This window comes from Barbatula barbatula (assembly GCF_947034865.1).
Source record: "Barbatula barbatula genome assembly, chromosome: 2".
NCBI lineage: Eukaryota > Metazoa > Chordata > Actinopteri > Cypriniformes > Nemacheilidae > Barbatula > Barbatula barbatula.
In genome coordinates, this window is record NC_136767.1 from 19,937,820 (window position 1) to 19,963,217 (window position 25,398).

Genomic DNA, 25,398 nt, shown 5'->3' on the forward strand with positions numbered 1-25,398 from the left:
AGATCCACTTTGAGTGTTTGTGAAGCCACCGAGGTCCTGTGACCTATTTGCTGTCATAAGATCTTAATGTTTTATTTGTCCTGGTACTCCAGATGCTCTCTTTTATGGCCGACATTGGTTGTCATGGAGACTAGTGATCTTTACTATGTTGGTAGAAGTTGTTTGTTTGCTAAATTAACTGTGCAATTCTGTGATTTTTATTTGTCCAGGAGAGCATTTATATCATGCTGAAATTGACATTTTTTTATATTTTAGTTTATCCAAAAACAAAAATGTTCATGTAGGATACTTGATTCATGTAGGATACTCTACTTTGACCCCCGAGCCATCCCATACTCGGCATGTTTTTTTTTACTGAGTCTGCCTGATGAAAATGCGTTTAAAACACGTTCATATTATATGTGCTTTTTTATTACCTTACCCGCCCGACCCTCAGATTATATGCAGCACCCGCGGATATAACCGCAAGATCTAAAATACAAGATCTATGAATATAAGACATGTCCGCAAACTTGTTGAAATGCATAAACATGCCGTTATTTCAACAACTGTACAGCAAATGCATTTGGGAGACATTGAAATTAATCTGCTTTTGTGCAGTGTTTGGGACTATTGGTTACTGTTATTGGACACAAGCTACTACTGCATTCCATTCCTCCAATGGACGTCTATGCGAGTGTCATAACTATAGACAGTTTCGCATAGAAAACAAACACATGCATACTTTAAATCGTCTTTTTCCTTTCTGTGTGCCATGGAATACAGGCATACTGATTTGCAGAGTAAATACAATGTATTTTTATATTTAATGATACAAATTTTATAATAAACCTTTGATGTCAACATGGTAGCGATAATTCCTGCATGTTCCACGCTGTGTTTATTTCCTTCTGTCCCTAGCTCCCAAACCTCATCTTTTCTTTATCTTTCCCTCTCTCTTTCTCTCGCTCTGTGTCACTGTGTTCTAATGAGAGCGATGGAGACGCCTTTGTCTCTATGGTGATGAGACCGGCTGTCTCCTGTGTTTCCTTTCTGTGCCAACAGGTTGGAAAAGCCCTTCTCTCTCTCCCCTGATGTGTCGATACAGCTTCTTAAAGAGACGAAGATTCAGTCTACCGTGAGGCAAATTAAATAGATTGAATCTTTTTGCTTATACCGCAGCTTAAAGCAACTCCTGGATCTTTGCTTTGTTTAATGATAAAGTAATAATCACAGGAACAGAGCCTTCGCAACATTAAATAACCCTGCACTTCTTATCTGGATAGTGTGTGTCGATTCTACCATAAGTGTCCGTTTGATAAGACTTAGTGATGTCATCATTCACTGCTGTCTTGCATGTTTGATGTGTGTCTCGTGGGGCGGATAAAGCACAGAGAACACACACACACACACACACACACACACACACACACACACACACACACGCACACTTAGTCTGCTCAATGGTCGGAAGTGAGACAACAGGGAAGCCACAACTGTGCAGTTTACATTCGAATCTGCTCAGCCATGAGCCGCGTTCTGAAATTACAGAGTAAACGTGTCCCATGCCAGCACAGAATAAAAGCCCCCGCGTTCCCACCGCATGTTTAATGAACTGTTTGGCCAACTGAGAAATGGTAAATACACAGCTAGCACTTCAATTTACATGCCTGGGCCGAACGAGACTGATCATTGTGGCATTGTGTGGCTAATAAATGTTATTATGTAATGCATTTATTGTTGTTTTAATGCTTCATTTTGTTTTGATTGCAATCTAACAAATCTATACATTGCATCATATCAACCACAGAATTCATATGGGCAGATTCACAGACAAAGCCTAAAGGTTTAATGTGTATCTTTTTCGAGGATCTATTGACAGAAAGACAATATGATAAACATAACTATGTGTTCAGAGGCTTATAAAGACCTTACATAATGGAGCGTTATGTTTTTATTACCTTAGGAGCTGTTTCTATCTACATACACCGCGGTTCCCCTTGCATGGATTTGAGCATTTTGTTTATACAGTAGCCCTAAACAGACAAACTGCTCTACAGAGCGATTCCCTTAAAAAGAAGCAAAAACGTGATGACATCTTTGTTCTGTGTAGACACCGTAGTGCTTCGAAAGGGGGAGGGGGGAGGGTGAGTGAACCGTTGGTTGCAATTCACAATCTCACCACTAGATGCTGCTCAAATGTCCACATTGCTCCTTTAAAGGGATAGTACACCCAAAAATTCAATTCTGTCTTCATTTACTCACCATCAAGTTGTTCCAAATCTTTTCTTTGAATCACCATAACATGATTCAAGAGATCTCCTCCTTATCGCATCTGTCTCACAGAAAAATTACTTACTTATCTGCCCATGGTTTAAGGAGTACCATTACTGGGGCGTAATGGAATCCATTTACAGGTCCATATGTTCATTCTTGTTGTGATGTTGAGAGGTGCCGCTTGCATCTCTGTCTGAATGGGAACAAAAGATTTGACCATAATACAGAAAGGGGCATTAGCAATAGTCTCGCTTCATTACCATGTACAGATGAAATTCAGATCAACAATTGTGCTTCACAAATGAAAAGTTTTGTTTTCCATTAATCCAATCCTCAAATGCACAATTTTCATATTTGTAAGCGTCTTTATTGTTTTCACCCACCCAAGCCGCCTGAATGACTTTATTATTTGTGTGAGAAAGCAATAATGCATTCCAGTGACAAACTTTGCATAACAGCTCAATAAAAAACACTTACATTATATCGTATGTTTTACAGTACATTGCTTTTAAAAATACTTCTCAAAATGAACGATCTCTCACCTTTACAGCACATACCTCGAATTCATCTGTTTGCACGGATTGCGGATGAGGAGCCGTTACGGCATCAGACCGAATGCATTATTTATCGTTCTCTGAAACCTGATGAATTATAAAACACGCATGGTGGCGGTTTTCTAAAACCGTGCGGTCAACTGCATTAGATTAATTGCAGAATATTCCTCTCATGCACAGTTCACTTTCCTTATCTCTTCTTTTGTGAAGACTAGAACATTTAGCAATTACCCGAATCGCCCATCAGTCCGTCAACATTCAGACATGATGGACGTCTTTGATCTTGCCTGTCTTCCCTCTCTATAATAACAGGGTTTCATATGGTTATGTATTGTCTGGCTTGGGTAAATAAATGCACTTCTCCATCACTAGCTTCTATAGGCTGGAGTGGGATCTTGCCAGCCAAGAATAATTAAAGACAGATTGACTTTGACCTCTCCGTTTAGCTAATTTGTGTGTAAATTACGCCTTTTATGGAGGCTGTTGATGCTCTCTGTAAGGATGGTGGCACAGTGGGATACGTCCGGAGACGCCAAGCCCCTGCCCTTGAAGCATAAGTCAATAACATCTTCCAGTTGTGCTGTAACGGCCACTAGAATATCAAATCCATCAGCTAAATGTTAGCGTGAAGGCTGCTATTAACTGTAAACGTCCCTATCTCTGTTGTTTTATTGTATTTTTTACGGAGGAGTCCTCCTGCGCTGGTAGATGAGCGCCAGTGTTTGACTGCTGATCTCTTTTGCTCCATTAAATAGCTAATCTCCCCGCAAGATCTCATGGAAGACTGACGTCTGTTTTTATGGCCGCTTGTCCAGATGTTGCTCACTGGAGGTGTTCCGGAGTAAGTGTGCGATGGCTGTTTAGGGAGGTGTTAAAACTGAAATCGTGCTTTTTGTGCTGAACTTTTTAGAAAGAGGTGATGGTTTGTTTGTGAACTATTTGCAGTTTCAGATTTAGGGTTGTGACAATACCAACAATTTGGTCGTGGATTTCAATAGCAGTGAAGTTTCATGATTCTTGATATCACAACAAAACTATACAATAAATGACACGTGTAAATAATTATAAATAGTTATGATAATATATTTAACAGTAATGTGCATTAAAAAAAGTAATTAATCTTACATTTAAATTCCATTAATACCGTAGCATGTAGTCAAAGTATTTATTATTTAAGTAAAACTTCCGAGTAATTATTTAAGACTAGATTTACTAATAAAATGAAGAACAAATAAGCACATTGCAAGAGAACAAATACAATCAACAAAACAACTAAATAATAAAGTTTGTGCTTTTCAGCTTAAAGGTACAATTCACCCCAAAATAAAAATTCGTTCTTCATTTACTCACCTTGGAGTTGTTCCAAATCTGTAAAATGTATTTGTTCTGATGAACACAGAGAAAGACATTTGGATGAATACTTTTTACCAAACAGTTCTTGAACCCCATTGACTATAGTAGGAAAAATTGCTTTATACATTTCTTTGTTCTGTTTAATACAAAAAAGATTTTTTGAAAAATGTAGGAAAGCGACTTTTGACTACCATTGTAATTCTTTTCTACTTTGGTTGTCAATGGTGGCCAAGAACTGTTTGGTTACAAGCATTCTTCCAAATATCTTTCTCTGTGTTCATTGAAACAACTCGAGGGTGAGTAAATGATGACAGAACGTTGTCCCCTCACTGATCTTCTGTGTTTCTTTTCAGCTCCACATGTTTGTTTGTATACGCGTGATAACGCTACTAAAGTTATCCAACCAATAACAGTGAGTGTTTTTTCTTGTCAATATTGTTTCTAGATTAATATTAATGACAAAGTTGGCAGCAACAGGTATATTAGATTGCATTTACACGGCCAGGCCTAATGCACTGTTACGTACATGTTTTAGTGGCATCTGTTTAAGGCCACGTCCACACGAAGCCAGAGATTTCCCTAGCCGACCTTTTTTTTCCCTTTTCAAAGTGTCTTTGAGCATGCGCATTAACTTTGCGTGCTGGAGTGACATCAGCGTTTTCGAAAATATTCAGATAGGCTGTACACACGAAAACGCAAGGGTGCCATTTTCAGATTGATCTATTTGTTTTCATAAAATAGCTGTTTCGGTTTTTCAAACGTCGGATTCATCTGAACGAAACGCAGATACAATACAAAATCTTTACGCATACAGCTAAACGCGTCTCCATGTGGATGGCCTCTTATTCTTTTAGAACATAAGTGTCTGTGTTTGGCTAAATACCTGTGTCTCTGCAAGGCATTTTGGCCATCTTTTTATCCTTCTATCTGTCTTTTGCATCTGTTTGTTAGTTAGAACATGTTGTTGCTTATAATTTCCCAAACTCTCAACATAAACAGATATAACAAACACTTCAGTGGATATTTCCTAGCATCGCAACCAAACTGTGCCTTCAATAGCTCTCTGAAGCGCCCACACGTGCCATTTCCAAAAGCCGCTTAAAAATGCTTTGTTGGACACACTGCTGAGGTTAGTCACCGAAGTACTGAAAGGGTACATAAGGGTTATCCAGAATGTTCTGCCAATGTGATAATTTGTGGACATCCAAATGGTGCCTTGAGAGTATTTTAATTTTATACTATATACTCAAGCTGATTATTCTGTGCCTGGGTCAGGCTTTTGTATTCCCATAACCCCCCTCTATTTGTGTCTCTGTGCCTGTTTGCTGCCTAATGTGGGGCACAGTGTCTGACCATGTGAAGTCCACTGTGACATTAGAGATCTAGCTCGAACTTTAAAATAGTACTCAGTGTCTCCTAGGTGCAAGCCCTCAGCCTTTAACTAATGTAGAAGCATCTCAGACCGTTTGAATATTGAACGCTTTCCTAAAGGCAGTTTATGAAACTTTAATGTGTTTTTCGGGCGCAGCTCTTATAATGATTCAACCTTGTTCATGATTGCAAAAAAGAGAGGTCTGAATGACACGAATCATCATTCTTAATCTCAACCAAACTCTCGGTAAGAGGTGCGCTACCATGTGGCCATTTTCCTGTCACACAGTGGCTTAATACAGACACATGCAGCAGGTATTACAGTCAGCAGTTTTGTAAGTTCATTCTGTATTTTTAAGGAATAACTCAGGAGATGTGGGTCACAAATTACTTGTTAAGACTTGAAGATGAGTCCTTGGCTCTCATTAAAAACTCCCAGAGTAAATCATCAGAGCACAGTTCCAGACAGGAGTGTTAGGATTTATTACCGTTTATTTATTCTCGCCAGCACAATATCTAGATCTAGTATTTTTGCATTTTTCGTACACGATTACACAGTGTTTGACATTCTATATAATCACACACTCAATACAAATTATAAATATGTCAACAAATTCCATCATATGTAAGCTGTTAATATGTACATATTTAACATATTAAAATAAGAGGCTATATTTAGTTTGATTGAGAGGAAGCTAAGGGCTTCAGGGTCACCTTTTTTAGTCAAGATGTATAATGTAATTTTATTATGAATGGAAATTGTTTATGAAATAGTGGGAGTATAACACATAGCCCTATTAAGCAAATCTGATTATGTGGATAAAATAAAATGCTAAATAAATGCAAGTATTTAAAGGGATAGTTCACCCAAAAATAAAAATTCATCATTTAGTCATCTTCATTTCATTCACTCACCATGTGACTTTGGGCATTCTGCAGAACACAAAAGAAGATATTTTGAAGTTCCACCATGTCTCATCGGCCTGCTACAGATGATCTTAAATCGGCCACTGTTTGCATATGACAGCAGAATGATGTGTTAGTTCAGGTGTGCTGAGGGATTCTTGATTTAGTCTGTGATTACACCGAATCCTTTATCCAACAGCTGAGCTTTTTCTAGCGTGTTCTATGCTCACAGTCCTTTCAAAGGCCAACGTTGAGTGTTTTTCTTTAACAGAGTCATATCCAGCTTGAGCGCTGGAGTTCACTGGGGATGTCTAGAGCTTGCTCATGTCTCAATGTTGTTATGACCTGTCCTCTCTGGCCTCTTCAGAAACACGACTAAAAATTCTACAGAATTGTGGTGAAATGTTGAAGCAAATTCCATTCCAATAGCCATTTTACCACACAACAGACTGCCACGCTCATGTCTTTCTTCTTTGGAGTGCAAAAAGACTGTAACACAAGCCATATGCCCTACTTTTTAGTTCTTTCTCGTTCTTTGTTGTTTCGAAGCTTGACAGCTTTTGAACACTTTTGATTTTACTGTACATGAAGATGCGACAAATGTGCAGAACATCTTAAACAGTTAAAATGGGGTTATATTCTCTGAGTTTTATCCCTTCATATCATAAATATTAATTACGGCACCTGTATCTTAAGGCGCAGGAGAAAGGTCTGTGTGTTTTATTTCTTTTTGTCCTCTGAGCAAAACATTCACCAGCCTTTAGTGAGCTGTCACTGTGTCTCCGTACCAAGTGAGGACGCAAGCTGTGCTGCGAGCCGTGAGTTTGCTGGGCTGTCCTTCTCTGTGAGGCCAAGCTCTTCTGTATGGTGTTTTCATATTAAAGATCAGAGTGGAGCGCATATCATAGATATGAGAGAATGTAAGAGACCTGAAGATAAAGTGAAAGCTATTAATATATTAATGCATAGTGTCCTTTCCTCTGCCTTTTTGCACTTGAAAGCCTCAGAAAAGAGACCGGTCAGAGTTCTTACTAGTCGTGTGTGAGAAAGAGAGAGGGAGAGACTCCGATGGTGTAGTTTTACCCAGGAGAATGGGAAAGATTTTTACTATAGGTCAGCTTTGACGTTTCATCATAGGAAGCAAGTCAGTGGTCAGTAGGAGAAATAGGTTTTGACCCGCTGTCAGAAGACACTCATATTAGTGAGACCCATTCATGTCTGTGTAACATCTGGTGTCACCTTCTGTGATCAACCTTTAATCCTCCCTTTGTCATTGTGGTAAAGAGTTATTTCTGTACTTTCAGTGACATTAAACCAATATCACAAATGTAGTCCCAAACTTACATCATTGTCCTTACATCACATGTTGAGATACTCGCTTATAGCAGTTACAGCACTTTTCTTCAGGGTTATCATCATATTAAGTAGATTAGAATAGTAAAATCTAGATTCTGTTAATTGAAAATTTTCTCTCGATTACCATTATTGAACGATTATTTTGTCTTAGTTTTTTGCCCGTGTAGATCACTGACAAGGTTTGTAGTGTAAATATGCCCAACTAAAGGTGGGGTATTTTTTTCTAATGAAACATTTCTTATCTCATGTTATTTTTAGATAATCAAAGAAAATACAAAGTATTTATACTTAGTTAATTATTGAACATTTCGAAATATAGACATCTTTGTGTTATTTTTTGGATATTTTCTGCCACTGAAGACAGGAGAACAAACGCAACACAAATCAGCAAATCATGTGTCTGCATGTGTCGGGTGTACTTTAGGTCCCTGCCTGGAGACACCCGTCTTTCCATAAGAGCTGAAAGAACGTGAAAGAAACAGACAAGAGTTTTTAACAGTTGAACAGGGCTTAAAACTCCTCAGTCTGTCTAAAGAAATATGAAGTAAACGTGTTTCAGTATATCTATATTTCTCACATTTTTGGACTAGAAATCTTGTGATTTGTGAGCATACCTGGAAGAATGTCTGGTATCGACTGTACCGGTCTCTCACGCATATTACATAAACACAGAATATGTTATTACCATTTGAATTGGGTCATTTAAAAGTAGACATTTTAAGCTTCTTTAGACATACGTTTCATGTTTGTGTGATGAGTTTTGGATCAGTGACTCATTTCAGAAATTACTTATGTGAGCGGAGTGGACACGGCTGATAACATGCACTGTTTATTTTATTTACAAAAAAATTGGACAATACAACAACGCTTGGATGTTATTGTAAGCATACACGCGTAAAAGAAGACAACTCACAGTTTCTAATAATGTCTTACATTTATGTGTATGCCCAAAATAAATCAAATAGTTTGTCTCTTTTGCTCTGATAAGAAAAAAGTGAGGTATTGTGGCACGCGTCAACATGGATATTAAAGGGAAAGTCATCGAAATAACCGACAATGAAAAATTACGTCGATAAGAGCTCCTTAATGTCGGTTTTCGATCACTTTTCGATAAATCGCCCAGCCTTATTAGTTATAATTTTTCTACTATTCCTTTAAGCTTGGCTTTTGCATTAAATTGCCTTTAAATAATGTGTTTATTTACACATACTGTGTGTTTTCTCCACAGGATTCTGACCATAGTGGGTCCAGACTTTGATTTGCGGACACTCAGGGCAGTGAGAGTCTTGCGGCCACTCAAACTGGTGTCTGGAATTCCCAGTAAGTCACAACAGAACAATAACACAATTTAAATTGTTTTAAGAAACGTTCTGGAATGCACCGATGGGTGAAATTACAGGTTGTGGTTGAACTTAAGTGAGGCTATTCATATTTAACTTATTTACATTGATTCAAAAGCAGATGCTTTGTATTAAAGCGAGTATTTCACATCTTGTTTGTTTTTTATTGTGCAGTGTACATTCTCTGTCTTTGTGCTCAGGTCTCCAGGTGGTTCTAAAGTCCATCATGAAGGCGATGGTACCTCTACTTCAGATAGGTCTCCTCCTCTTTTTTGCCATCCTCATGTTTGCCATCATTGGTCTAGATTTCTACATGGGCAAGTTTCACCGTACATGCTTCAAAAACAGTACCGGTATGTGACCTTTAACCCACTAATGGAGATTGTGGTTTCTTTTGAGCACTTGTATACCATTGCTGTAAGGATTACTGATGTGGTTTATGTATGGCTGACAGTAATGTTGCTCTTTCAGGGGAGCAGGTAGCTGAATTCCCCTGTGGGACGGAACAACCTGCGCGGATGTGTGAGAATGACGCTGTTTGTCGAGAATACTGGATCGGTCCGAATTTCGGCATAACTAACTTTGACAACATCTTGTTCGCTGTGCTCACTGTCTTCCAGTGCATCACTATGGAAGGATGGGTGGACATCCTTTACAATGTAAGTATAATACACAAGCTTATTGTGTTAAAAAAATGTTTTAAGTCCAAACTGTATTGAAAACATTTTACATTTTTGATAAAACACTTTTATTAACTCTTTCGTGAAAAAAAGGTTTAAATTGGCATTCTTGTTGCGACAAGACTACTTTTCTACGTGGATTAATTAATACTTTTTTCTCTATGTAAGTCTAACAGTGGCCAGCTAGTGTGTATAAGCTACTGTGTGCAGTGTGTAAACATCAGTCTTCAGACGCTAGGTGCCGTACAGATGCTAGTTGCCGTTGTGGAATGCCGTTGTCATTTTTGAAGCGCCCAACTCTTGACGATTCAAGTCCCGTTCGAAGCGCCGTTATCACTCGCATCACCGGCCTCGCACCGTTCCCTCGCGGCTCTCGTCCCGCCCTGCTCATCACAGTTGGAAAAGTGGATATTTTTAATCAAATGTCCACTTTTCCAACTCCAGTAATAAAATTGTATACAAAACAAGCTATAAGATGAAAAATTATTCCACTATTTCTATGAAGTTTCACGTGGATTTCCATTGAAAGTACATTAACATACCCGTGGTTTGAGCTTGTTTTTACAAACTGAGTGAGGACTGAATGCTACCTTCTTTTAACACTAAACATCACCATGTCACAGATTTGTTCACTTTGTATTAATACTTTTGGAACTACACTTCTTGAAAATTAAGATAAATAATTATTCTTTTGGAATTTTACTTTTGGAATATTGAAATAAAATTGTAAAGTATTCTTATTAGTAGAAGTTGGCGATGAGAGGTGATAACTTACTCACCTATGTTTGGTTCACATTTTGTGCAAATTTACTATAAATGTGTTTCACCAAGTCTAAAGTAAAAACCGATCAGTTGAGTGCCATATAGGCTTACTTGCCGAGCAGTACATTGAATTTAGATTAGTTTGATAAGTTCTTCGTACTTTGTTCCAGCATGCACAGAAAAGGAATTCAATAAAGAAAATCACCGACTTTTCTCAAATTGATGCTGAGCCATAAGCCAGGCAATACTTAGATCCGTGCTCATAGCAGGAGTTACCGCAGTGTGTATATTTTTATTAAAAGTCTGGAATTCACATACCCCTTTAGGCCTGTCTATTTTTCAGTATATAAGGTCAATGAACAGTCATTGACTAAAATATTGTTAGTCTGTTAGTTATGTCTATTGTTAGTTGTCAGCACAATATCTGTACTGCTCTGCTTAAATCATTGGCTAAATGTCATATAGAGCATCATACTGGGCTTCATCTCTCATGTCTTGCTGCTTGGTTATACTGACCTTTCATGATCCCCATGCTCTCAGAAGTAGCACCACGCAGCTGCAGTGATTCAGGATCAGTAGATGTGTGCCACCCAGGTTGGACACCATGGAGTATAAAGACTTATGATGTCCCTCTAGACCAGGTGTGCCCAACCTTTTTGTAAGCAAATCATCCAGAGGGCTACTTGTTGGATATAATAAGAAAATACTTCCAAACTTTAAACTGAAACGAAATTATTTTTTCATTTTGTTTTATGTTACAGTCAATTTCACCTTAGTTTTTAAATTTGGATTAATCCTATCTTCACTTTAAGAGCTTATACACAGATCTAGCATACTGTTACAAGGGAATTTTAGTTTGAACTGTTAACATTTGTTAAAGCAGGGCCAGCTGGGCCATTTTTTTAGACCACTGCTCTAAAGTCTGCTTCACTTTGCAACAACATAGTAACAATAATAAAGAAACTTCTAAAGTTTGTGGAGATGCTGTGGTTGGTCCAGAAGTACAAAGCTTAATTTCATGAACAAAGCAGAAACAGAGATAAAGATTATCTCTCACTCACAAATTTGGTGTCCTGTTTCTCTTTATAGGCGCTGTCTAAAATCCTTTCTGTCAATTAAGCTGTGAATTGTGCTCACTTCATTTCTGATCTGCTATAGGGTGCCACAGTTCATCCTCCGTACACCAAAATGAATAATCTCCACGTCTGGTTTTTAATTACCCAGTGTCTTTCCTTCCTCTCACCATGGCCAAAAATATCATGATTAATCACGCTGTCTTATAAAGCTATTAGTGTTGAATTTAGCCCTGTGCTTCTGGAGGGCATATAGAATCTGTGACTGGTCTACTATCTATCATAGAGAGAGTGTGAATCTGACAGTAAGGCAATATGAATAAAAGATCTTTAGTAAGTGTCAGGAAGGTTAATGTGGGACATGCTTGATTGAGATGTTGGGAAGGAGAAGAATCTGGTCCATGTGGTGGCATGTGCCATTTCCTGTCATTAGTTTGAAATCCTGTTGTTAAGAGTCCGTTCCTCTTTTTTCCCCATCCATTATCTTCACATATTAGCCGCTGATGGCTGTGAAAGCACAAGATGCTATCAAGGCAGAATTGCACATGCTCTGCACTGCAAAAAAATCACAATCTTACTAAGTGTTTTTATCATGTTGTTGTTCAAATATTGAACCATCTTAAAAGACGTGCACTTTCTTTACAAGAAAATTATGAGAATTAAGTAAATGTAGGACAAAAACAAGCAAAATAATCTACCAATGGGGTGAGAAATATAAACTTGAGTTAGATACTTAAGAAAAAGGACGACCTAATTCCTCATCCCATTTTTATCCCTGTGTGCACCTTACCCATCTTGAGTGTTTGCTGCTAAAAAGTCAATTTTTCTAGTTTCCTCTGATCCCATCCTGTTTGAAATTCCAGTAGTGTTCCTTACTTTTCAAATGCTATATGGTCTGACAGACTGGTATCATTAATGATAGAATGGTAGAATGTTCAGTATAGTTTGCTAATAATATTGTGCTATGTACAGTCTGAAGCCATACACTTAAAAAAGCTGTTTCTTTAAACAGAAGAAACAAATATATATAGTCGTTGTTTTTAACTTAAGGATAGTTCACCAAAAAGTAATTATTCTGTCATCATTTATTCACCCTATTGTTGTTCAAAATGTCTCATGGGGTTTTTTTCCCACCCTGACAACGTCCTTCAAAATATATATATTTTTGTGTTCTGAGGAGCAAAAAGTCACACAGGTTTGGAATGACACGAGGGTGAGTACATTTTCATTTTTCCATTTATGTAAACACCTTGTACATGTTGAAGCAAGCCTACAAATACTGTAGTAAGGGGTACACGCAAATAGTTGTTTTTGTAAACAAAGGGAAAGCACAGTATTCCCTGGGTCCTGTTGGTGTGCATAAGTCTCTTCTGTCTCTTCAGATACAGTGATGACTTCATGATACTACATGAGGTAGAACCGAGTCTCTGGGGTGGGCTCTAATGGTATACCTCATCTCCCCATTCCGATCTTCCCCAGATACAGTCCTCAGACAGAGATCTTTAACCTCAGCGGACAGGAAGACAGGCAGAGGAAGACGTGGAATGAGATTATAATGAGAACAATGCCCCAGTTAATATCTGCGCTTACAACACATCTATTCCTATTTTTTTTCTGTATTATATTCCCCCAAAACAGACAATCGGCCCAATCCCAGTAGTTTTTATTAAACTTTTTGTCAAAATGACAAAGAAATGCTGCTTGCGTGCTGGTTCATTTCAGGGATAAATTGGTAGAGAGCAATTGCGTATGCAAGCATCACCATCTCCTCTCTATAATTAGATCCCCTCGCTGCAGAGTCTGGACTGGAGAGAGGATATACGGATCAGATCAGTGGCCTCTCTCTGGAGATCAATACGCTTCCACTTGGTTCCTCATTTTCGTTTTTCTAATGGAGCTCTGATAGGCTCCGATCAGCGTGCGGCTCATTTGCAAGAGTCCCCATCATAAATGTTGAACTGAAATTGCGTAATATATCTGAAATACTCGGCTCAGACATCCGGTTATTTTTGGGGCATGTGCAATTAATTAAAAAAAAAACTTTCTATTCCAAAATCTTAATTTCATACGCTACTGCAGTAGGCTCAGTGATTTGTTTTAGTTTGATCCCAGTCATTCGACTTGTTTGTGTCACATGTATTTAACATTATGGCTGAGTTATAGCAGTCTAAATCGTGCGGTACACCTGGGGCTGTTGGTCAGAGAGCAATAGTGAACTCTGTGATCTGTGTGGTGTGTTGTGAACACGTACTCTGGCACACTGCATTTTTCGTGCCATAGATGTTTTGATCGATCTGCTGTTAAATGTTTTAAAATAGCCCTGCGGGGAGCAGAGATGGATCGCTTTTGGATCCACATGAGGGAGCGAAGTCTATGCCACTCATGTGGTTTACCGGAAGAGCAGCCACCTATAAAATAAAACTCAACTTTCTCTTACCGCATTTGACGCTGGGTGAAATTGCTATTGTTACTAATAATACGTTGAAGCAATATCTGGTTTTATTTTGTATTCTTTTGTGGCATTGTGTTGCCAATATTGACCTCCAAAGAGCTTCTAATGCTTTTGGATTTCCTTTGTGGAAGGAATCTTGATTTCATAAACCACACATTTGAAAACAGCATCTTCAGCTTACTGACTGTAATGACCGCTGGATGACTTCTCGATTGATCAAAAGCTCACGTCTCTGTTTCTCTCCTGTAAGATGGCATCCTCCCCAAATGTTATCCTGCGAGCAGTCCTCTGGGGTCCTTGATGAGTGGTCTAATAAGAGATGAATGTTCCTAGATCGTACCATCCAGACCTTGGCTCTTATAGAGATAATGTGATTACCCTGGACACTAGAAGTTTATGTCAATGGAATATTGGAGGCTAGCATCCGTTCTCTCTCGTCCTCCGTGCTCTCGATTCCAAAGTCGATTCGCAGCAGACATGTAATGTTGGTGTTTCAGACACTTCTGTAAAACATGTAGATTCATGTTCAGTTGGAGGAAGTGTTTTGGCCATTTTCATAATAGAAAAATCACACATGATAGTTTTAAAATGATTTATCATTTTTAAATGGCCATTTTGGAGGTCAACATTAATATTAACGTCACCCAGCAAGTATTATCTTTGGGTTTGAGGCAGTTTTCAACATTTTAATCTGTTTGAAAGTATAAAAGTAAAGTTTTACCAAAATATTTTGAGTGTAATCTTGTGTCACATTAAAGATGCTTATTTTGCCACAAAAAGTGTTTAAATGTGCGTAATCCTGCTTATTACCCAGCTACTAGTAAATAATTGGACACAAAATATTGATTTGCTCATTGGTATAACAAATGCAAACCTTGCAATTCACAAAAATATAAAGCATGAAGAAAAAAAACTTTTAAGTGGCTTTTTTTGTCGAGACAAACATGCAGTTTAATCATTTGTAAATAATGTAAATTATTGTGATTAATTAGCCATTAGGCAATTTATATAATTTTTCCTTTAACAACATAATTTTATGAATGAAAGCAAACATTCTGATATTAGTACTGCGACTGATGTCTCCATTAAATTTATATTTCTTTCTTTATTTTTACATTATTTATGGCCGTTCAATATTGAAGGATGCTACAGTATAATGGAGAGCTATCATGTCTAACAGGTAGTAAATACATAGAAAAATTGAATTAAGTTCTCAAACACTTTACAGTCTTTAATGCAAGATTCTTAATCAAATACAGAAGAATTTTCATTAATGCTACGAAACACAATGAATTCCTCTTTTCTTTTGTTCTTTGATTAACATTAATGACAGGAGTAACAGTAGCAGGTTTAAGAATAGTGTGATTATAAAATGTAACGCTAGAGAAAGAATGACCAAATAAATGTTACTTACTTATAATTATTTCAACGTGTTGATCTGAAAAAATGAATGCGTTAATGTTTTAACGTTGACAGCCCTAATTTCAATGTAGTATTTACTATATATATACTGTATATATTTGTAAATTTATGTAAAATCAGTATTAAACGTCACTGTCAGAATTAAGTATTCCAGAGTGCCTTGTAACAATAGATGTTTTCTAGTAATGTTAGTATAATTGGTTTTCCTTGTATTTGCTCAGTATAGACTCTAGTGAAGGGCACTGTGTGCACATTTTTGTGCTGCCATCAGCAAATCAATGTTAAGTAATAAGTCACGTGACTGTTAATGGCTCTGGCTTACTTTTAACATTGACGTTGTATTCAACATATTTCAAGTCTAGTCAGTCACCAAATCTCATTAATAATGTTGATGAGAAGGAAACCGCAATATTGGAAACAATAATTTCATTTTAATATTCATCATAAAGCAGGCCGTGTCATGATCCTGCCTCTCCTTGTCGTGGTTTTCGAGTCTTGTGGCAGGATCATGTCAGTCCCATGTGTTTTGTGTGGAGAAAGAGCATTGTTTTGGTTTGAGAAGCCATGCTCTCTCTCCGGTGTCACGTCCTTTAGCCCCGCCCCCTTGTTTCCCTGTTTGCAGTCCGTTAGTGTTAGTCTTGTCTCCAGCCCTGATCCATCTTTCCCTTAGTGTTTCAGTCCCCTCACCTGCCTCGTGCAATCCTCCTGTTAGCTTTCCCTTAGTGTTTCATCCATGTCACCTGTGGCCACTCTCCCTGTGTCATCTGTCCTTGTTAGTGTTTCCCTTTATCAAGCCCAGTTTCCCTCTGTCCCTTGTCGGTTCATTGTCATTTTGTCATTATCGTACCTCCTCACGTCACCTTGTTGGATTATTCCTCTCTATGGATTATCGTGTTTGTTCCTGTTCTAAGTTTGTGGATTTTGTTGATTTATTATTCAAAGGACTTTGTTTGTTTTGTTCCCCTTGTGGAAAGTTTTAGTTTACATTTTTGTCTTGTTTTAGATCATGTTCTCCCCATCGAGGGTCTTTTGTTTAAATAAAGTTTTTGTTATTTAACTCTGCTGCCTGCGTTTGGGTTCTGTCCACACACCGTGACAGGCAGAGTGTAGCTATAAGAAGCGGCATCTTGTAGTGCCTTCTCATAACGGCATTCAATCACTTTCCTTCTCATTCTCCTTCACAACTCCTTCCTGGTGGAACATTCTTCCTTACTCGATCTGGTCTACCACATATCTCGCAACCTTCAAAAAACTACTTAAAACCCATCCTATGAGTCTTCTGTGAATACATGACAGACAAGTGAATCTTTTTTTCTCTTTCTCTGAACAGGCAGTGGTCTAGATTTTGTTGAAACTAGTAACTTTGTATGAGAAGTGGGATGTTAGAAAATGAATCATCTTTAATTATGTTTGGTGGCTTGAGTACCAGACTCACATGATAAGCTGTTTTCATATGCTGTGTGTGAATTTTCTTTTATCTCCACACAGAGGATTAGGAATGAAGCATAGTAATAGTTGCTAGTCATGTATTACTGTGTTCCAAACCTGTATACATTTATTTGTTCTGATGAACACCACCATTGACTACCATAGTCCTAGAATTGTAAGCATTCCTACATTATTCAAAATATCTTCTTTTGTGTTAATCCGAACAAATACATTTTTAAAGCCATTTTTCTACTATGGTAGTCAATGGTGGCCAAGAAATGTTTGGATATAAGCATTCTTGCAAATATGTTTCTCTTTGCTCGACGGAAACAAAGACATTTAAACAGATTCCGTTTATATAGATTTATATTCTTTTGCTATGGAAGAGCTACATTGTTGCATTAATCACTAGCATCGAACCATAAAGATGGCAACATGCCCCAAGTCTATACAATAATTTTTTTAGAGAGGTACAATTGTCCTGTCTTTTAAAATTCAGATGCATTAAACAGGAACTGATATAGTAACTGTAGTAAATAAATTATTTAAACAAATCAGGCCAGTTTCCTCAAGCAGTATCGTAAATGTAATGCTCAAAGGAGCAGCAATGACATTTGGCTCTGTCTGCCTTACCACTCTTGCCGAAAAGGCAATTTTAAAGCTAGAGGAGGAATGATGAAAGAATTAAGATGCAGTGAACAGTTGCCAGAACCGCTGTGAAAGAGGGAGGGGAAGGGGTTCAAGGAGAGACAGACACATAAAAAACATGAGACGAGGGATCTACATGCAGGGTTCCCACGGGTCATGCAATTTCTGGAATATCATGGAATTTTAAAAGGTCTTTCCAGACATTGGAAGTCATGGAATTTTATGTATTTTCAGTCAAAGTCATGGAATATCAAGGATTTTTGTTAGTCATGTAAAATGTTTGTTTCCATTTATCGAAATGTAATTTTATATTCTGAATTTCTTTAATTGTGTTTTTTCTTTCATATTTTTGCATTGGTATGGTTATCTTCACCACCATTTTAATCCCTTCCGCTTGTCACCTGCCAATCACTTAAGTCAAATTCTATAGGCAAAATGTCATGAAAATGTACATTTCCAGAGCTTTGGCCAAAAAGTCACCACTTCAAAGAATGGGTTTCATTCATTATAGGTAAAGGAAATTCATTTTTTTTGACAGGGAAAAGGCACTGAATTTGAAAATTGACTTAGAGTGGGAACCCCAAATCACATCTATACCAAGATTCTGTATCTCAGAAAAATCTATCAAGCTCAGTTTGGCACATAAATGTCCTAAATGTCTGTCAGTGTCACTCACTTAAGCAAGAGTATCTTCAGAGTATACTGATGTTTTAGGCTGACAATACCCATGTGATCTTAGAAGCAATGAGTTTTATATGAAATTGGTGACATTCTTTTCATATGAATGTTTTTCTGTATGCTAATCTTCCACTTTTACTCTCATTCCAGGCCAACGATGCCTCAGGGAACACCTGGAACTGGCTTTACTTCATCCCCCTCATCATCATTGGCTCGTTCTTCATGCTCAATCTGGTTCTGGGTGTGCTGTCAGGGTGAGTCTGCTTCCAGTGTGTTCAATTCAGTCCCTTCAGCATTGGGAAAGGAAAACTGCAAGTTAACTTTGTACACATGAGTAAACCCTGTCAGGGTTCCTGAAATATAATCATAGAATCAGGTGAAGATCTGTAAGTTAGATCTCCTGTTGAATAGGTTGTTTGCAATCACATGGTTTTGATGACGCGCGAAGTGCCGATGGTACCAAGTGATTTTCGCCATTGTAATTCACTTTCACAAGCTCAAAAGACCTATGTTTAACAAACTAAACAACGACCAGGGAAGCCCAAACTTCTGTTAACCCTACTTGCAATAAACACAACCTTCTGTTAAAAGTCCTTATTAAACGGATAAAATGAAAAATCTTGCGTCAAGTGTTTCTTCCCCATAGAAGTCTATTAAAAGAAAGAGCTTGACAAACCAAAACAACGACAGAAGCTTGACATTATCGTGGATAGCATTCATATGGATATCGCATTAACTGCATTAATTTTCAAGAAGAAAGTCATATTCAGTTATGACGCCTTGAAGGTGAGTATCCCTTTAAGAGACCATTCAAAATTTTATTCAGCATTTCTAGTAGGGCTGTCAATATTAGCGAATGCGATCATTCAAAAAATATATTTAACGCAGCATACATTTGTTTATTCATCCTTTGTCTAGCGTTACATTATGGAATCACACTCTTGTTCATGTAAAGGCTTTTAAACCCCTTAAGCACAATTTGGAACGGTTGCTTTAATGCGTTCAGTATAGATAGACAGCTTCTAGCTGTGGGACCCGTCTGGTGTATGCAGTAACGGGCCAAGGCTGCGTCAGTGAATCTCTTGTCAGGCAGCACACCAGTATTAAGTGCTCTTTTGTGCTTGAATGAACAAAAACACTCAAGATTATGTCAGAACACAGAAAACAGGCTGTTTTGTCTATAGCATTTTCATAAGCACAGACTTCAACGTGTTAAATAAAATCCTAAATGAATGCAGAGTTGTGAAAAGGGGAAAGGGCGTCAGCTGCGTAAAGCTGCAGCTCTTAAAGGGGCTGCATTCGATTCCTGTCATTAATGTTAATCAAAGAACAAAGGAAAAGAGGAATTCATTGTGTTTTGTAGCTTTAATTCTGTATTAAGAATTTACTAATACAAATTTAGAATTTAGCATTAAAGATTGTGAAGTGTTTGAGAACTTAATTCAATTTCTGTGTATTTCCTACCTGTTTGACATGATAGTTCTCCATTATGCTGTACTTCAATGCGGCTATAATTAATGCTAAAATAAAGAAAAAAGAATCAATTTAATGGAGTTGCAGTAATCAAAATGTTGGCTTCCATTCATAAAATTATGTTGTTAAAGAAATATGTTTTTTCTACATTAATCTGGAGATTAAATGTCAAATGTGTAGAATGTTAAAGTATATTTAAATATTATATTATATATGTTATGTGTGATCAATCGTGATTAATCACAGAACAAATGTTTTTAATCAATTGACTGCACTCATTTCTAGATATATTGTGGCCATCCCAGTCCAGTGTCTGTTGAATTTCAACAAAATCAAACCTCAGGTGTAACAAAGTCATCCAACAGTCATGTGAAAGACTAACAGCATGACAAGACACATAAAACTGTAATAAAAAACTAAATATATCTATATAAAAAATAGACATGTTGTTTTCCTAAAACATGTACAGATATTACTGTTGTATTGCTTTAAAGTGAATATGAACGCAGTTTTTGAGGTCTGAAAAAATACAGAGCATCTTTTCTGCTCCTTTCATATTTAGTATGAAAATTGAAAATTTAATGAATTGAATAGAATGAAATTTAAGAATTTAAAAATTGTACATTTATTTTGAAATCTTCTCTTATTTTTTCCGCAGCTGTATTTTACACGCCTTTAAAATATCTGTTTAGTTTTAAGATATAGCAAACATGATATGTCAAATTTCAATGAAATATGATCCAAATTTGAGTTGTTTCAGTTGTTACTTAATTTCATTTCATTTCATTTTTTAAAATTTAATTGTTATTTTGTTACTTATTAAAGTTATTTCAAAGAAAGAAATTCTAATCAGTATAATATCAGAGTAATAAGTTCTACATATCAGGTGATACATTTGAAAAAAGAAAGTGTAATAGTCCTCCAGCCATTCATATTTAAAATTCCATTTCAATTTATTCCATTTTACTCATGTTTCTAAAGATTCATACCTCACACTTAACTTAACGCCTGCCTTTAGAATTCATGCGCTGGGTTGGCTGCAAACATACATTTAAATCATTCAGAGCCAATACAAAGCACGCAGTTACCATTTAAAGCTTGATGCCTACAATAGTTTTCCTTTTAAGTTATGTAGGAGATGTGTTTTAAAGCTATAAACCCTTTTGAAATAAATGGGCTTTCAAGGCCTATAAAATCATTTCTATACTACAGGTTGGGATGCATTTACTTATAGCCTATGCATATAGAGAAACGGTGTTAAGTGCAGGAGAGTCCTGCTTCTCAATTGGATTAGGCAGCTGTATTTTGCCAATGCAGTGTTAGTCAGAATTAGATTTTTCCTCCATCAATTGTGATTGTGAGCCAGGAGCCACACACTCTCTATAACACACAAGAGCGTCTGTGGGTTTTCCTCGCGCTTTACCTTTCATTCTCTCTCACTCACACACATAACTGTTTTAATGGAAGGTTTTTGCTTAAATGCTATGTGCTGGAATTAGATTTTCATATTTCCCGGAAAATCCTCAATTTGGTGTTCAGCTTTCTCAGATGGACTGCAAAGTGCAACAACCACCGTGATGTCAGAGTGGAGATGTTACAGTTACATTCTTATGGAGGTGCTCGTCTCTGCTCTCTCTTTGTGTGTGTGTGTGTGAATCAGTAAACCCAGGCTGACAGGAGCATGAGAGTCTCTTGATGTTCTACCTCTGGCTGCATTGCATACTGTATTATGTTTTTATGGTGTTTTTCTGAAATAAAAGGCAGAGCCACCTCTTTTTCTATGTTTTTTTCTTTTTCTAGTCAAATATAATTTCATGTTCCAGTTCCAATTTGATGTTTTCGCAGATTTTTTTAAGAAAGTTGGTAACCAAACAGCACTGACCCCATTCACATCTATTGTATGGACACAAAACCAATGCAAGTGAATGGGGCCAGTTAACAACATTATTCAAAATATCTTCTTTTGTGTTCTGCGGAGGAAAGAAATGAAAAGATGATGAGTAAATGATGGCAGAATTTAGATTTTGGGGCGAACTATCACTTTAAGGGAGAAATGTATTTACAGTGTGTATGGCCACCGTTTGACACACACACCTGCTTTAATGGTCAGAATGGAAATCTACTGTATACTTCTTCACCAACGTCCCCCTTTTCTTTCATTCAGTTATAATTGTCTTACGTTCTCGTTGCCCTTCAAGTAAAACGATCAGTCCCCACGCACAAAAGTGTGAAATGTATTCATTTAAAGCTGTTTTAAGCTTTAAAGGTGAAAGAGGCCCTCAAAGACGGGCCGTTCCTGGAAGGATTTGCATAAAAGTTTATTTCAGTTCCCAGTGCCAGAAAATGTTTGTGTATTACAGCACACTTAAATATTCAAGGATTCAAAGGATTCAAAGTGTTTATTGTCATATGCCCAGTGAGGAAACAAGTTTCCCCGAGCAATGAAATTCTTACTTTGGTGTCCACAATGAATGCCAAGACAGTGCAGAGCTATACACACACACATACACAAACTATACACACATACAAACATATGTACAAAGTAAGAAACGTAATATAAGAACTCTGCTGAAACATAATAATAAAAACTAAACAAAGACTATGTATATGATATCTATATGTGCGAATGTACAGTATTAACTTATGTGCAAAAAACAATAGTGCAGTATCATGTGCAAATTGAGTGCAACTACAGTTAAGCAAGTGTGTATGTGTGTGCCTTTTGTGTTTTGAAGATGATAGTACAGTTTTGTAGTTTTAACATTACAGAGGGCTCTGCTAATTGTGTGGTGAGAGCTTGTATCCATGCTTAGGATAATCCAGTTCAAGAGTACTGTGCAGCCCCGATTATCACACCTCCAAAGGCTTTCCTACAAACTCCTTATGATGTGTGAAATGTCTGCAAACCACAGGCTGCAAAGGATGATGGGAGCTCAGAAGCAAATCTAATTAGGCTGAAACAAAGTGTTACATAAAGCCAAGGCACAGGCTTCACTGGGTAGTTGTGCTTTTGAGAAAATTCTGCACATTTCCAGAATGCTTTATGGCGGTTATTATGCGATGTTGTATTCTCCTTGAGGAGAGACCATCCGTCTGAGTCACCTCACAATGAATCGGTGTTGTTAACACATGCTGTATATTATAATATATAGATTGTAACATATATAGTACACAAACTTATATATATGTAATATACAGTCCACAAAAACAAAACAAATCTGTCGTTTAGTTTGCTAAATGTATTCAGCTTGTTAATACAAACTTTATATTGCAGATGCAGTTGGTTGAATTCTGTCATAACCCATTAGGTTTAGGATTTATAATCTTCTTCCAATATTAATTTGAGATATTGTGGATATACAGTTCTGAGCTGTATTTTGTTCCCTGTTTAGTTGTTGTTTAATAGTTTGTACCAGTTTTGCTGCTTTGAGAGCAACATTACACACTAACATCATAAATTGAATTTAGTTTTATTTTCCCCTTTCATTTTCAAAACACCAGACGCCAGACAGAAACGAGAGCCAAACAAGCTGCAGGAGCTGTTCACGAGCCTCTTCTTTAAACCGCTTTTTGAGTTTAGTTGTGTAACACAGACTGTTTTGTAATGTGCACTTGGAAGGACAGCTTTAAGTAAGCTTGTTCACTCAAAGCAGAACATCACCTGTGTTTCTGTACCAAATTATCACACGCTAATAGATGCCGGATCACTGGCTGTTTCTGTGCATCTGCCTCTGTGTGTGTTCTGCTTATCTGCTTGTGTGTGCGAATGTGTGCAAAGTAGTCAATATTTTTGTCTGGAGTTCTTATATGAGCTGGAGATGTTGTTTTCATTCTGTGATAAAAGTACAATGGATTGGAGTCGGGTTTTGCTTCATAGATACGTGTGTTTGGGCTTTAGTGTGAGTGAGAGAGTGAAAGAGAAAGGGAGAGGTTGCTGTGTTGACGTACAGTCCTTCTCATTGATCACACATTCACAAACAAACACACACACACACACACACACACACACAAAATCACTGTCACACTGCCACTGCAATGCAGGAGATGAGGGGAGCCTGAGGAGAGAAGACTGAAGGGAGATGAAGGGAGAATGAGGAGAGGAGACTGAATTGAGAGGAAAGGAGAGCGGCGGGCTGAAGGAAGGAAAGAAAAATAAAGTGAGAGAAGAGATTAGAGGAAAGTGGAGAAAGAAATGGAAAAGAAACAATTCCAACAGATATATTTGTATCTTACCATGTGATGTTGTGCTAGTCAAAAACAGCTAAGTTTGCATTAACCAGCTTAAACAGTGTATTTGTTGAGCATCAATAAAACCACCTCACATGTGCCCGTAGGAGCTATTGTTTTCTCTCTTTCTGTTTTCTTTCGATTCCTTATAGTGCGGTTATGTTACTGTTGTTGTATTCATATTTTCCTCTTTGATCACACTCTGAAGCATCTCCATTCCACAAGCTTAACCTTTTTCCTTCATTCCTTCTCTCTTCCCATTTATAGCTCTTTTTTTAAGTGATGGTGGTCCATCATCATACTCTCCTCTAATTGTCATGATAACAGATGGCAGGTTGTGAGGGGGCACAAAAAGCACAATCTTTCCCTCGGTGCATCTCCATAAGCATAACACATGAAAACAAAAAGGCACGTTAATAACCAAGAAAATGCATGACAAAACACAGAATGACCTGTGTGCTAAATATATAATAAGGGTATCATTGACAGTTGTCATAGCATGGGGTGAAAAAATGAGACAGGAGAACCGTCTACCCCCATGGGTGCATTACTGCATTACAGAGAATGATGCATTGACTTCTGCTGCCGCGTAAGGCTCTAGCGTGACATCTCTTGGGGATGTCGATCCACCATTTTGCATTAGTCAACTCAACTATTTTATGTTCTCACATGTGGCGGACATAAATCAAGACTTTTAGCTGTTGTTGTCTATTGATTCCAAAAGCATTGATTTTTCTACAGCTCACACAAAAGTGCATGCCACACCTTGTATTTTCTCCTTCCAATGTTCTGATGTTATTGTTGCTATTTGTGTACCAATCATGTACCCTGTGCTCAAGATGAATCTCTTTAACCGTACCAAAAATGCAAACACAAAATCATACTCGTGCATATCTCGAGGAGTAAAGCAGTGCTCCCATGAAGCCTCAGTGAAGTACAATGTGTTCATGGTTATGTGCATGTGCCTGCAGGGAGTTTGCAAAGGAACGAGAACGTGTGGAGAAAAGGCAAGAGTTCCTGAAGCTGCGCAGACAACAGCAGATCGAGAGAGAGCTGACCGGCTACCTGGAGTGGATCTGCAAGGCAGGTCAGTCTGAAAACACACGCAACCCACCCAACTCAATCTCACCCTTTTCTGACCCTTAGAATGTGCTACCAGAAGGCCCCGGTCTGTTCACAAGGGAGACTTCTTTCCCTTTGCGATTTCCTCTGATAACTGTTTATCTCACTGTCTTCCCGGATCTCTGCTCGGCCGGTGTGGGAGCTGATGTATCCGTGTCCGTCTGTTGCTCAGCACTTTCTCTCGCCAGCAACTCCATGGCAACCGAATAGCCTTCCACTCTCTCCACCAGCTGTTTCATTCCCCCACTCTTCCCATGACTGCCTGTAACAGCTCTTTTTATTAGCATCTGCGCTTGT

General features: G+C 37.7%; 1 protein-coding gene across 1 annotated transcript in view; it reads left to right on the forward strand.

Moving 5' to 3' along the window:
- Window positions 1-25,398, forward strand: part of cacna1ba (calcium channel, voltage-dependent, N type, alpha 1B subunit, a) — a gene marked incomplete at its 5' end in the record, with an annotated part of 90,920 nt that overhangs the window by 14,170 nt on the left and 51,352 nt on the right. Inside the window, 5 exons of the mRNA XM_079472826.1 lie at window positions 9,025-9,116; window positions 9,337-9,489; window positions 9,608-9,795; window positions 18,430-18,533; window positions 24,951-25,066. Of these exons, the coding sequence (XP_079328952.1) occupies window positions 9,025-9,116; window positions 9,337-9,489; window positions 9,608-9,795; window positions 18,430-18,533; window positions 24,951-25,066 (653 nt within the window). The remainder of the gene's footprint in view (window positions 1-9,024; window positions 9,117-9,336; window positions 9,490-9,607; window positions 9,796-18,429; window positions 18,534-24,950; window positions 25,067-25,398) is intronic.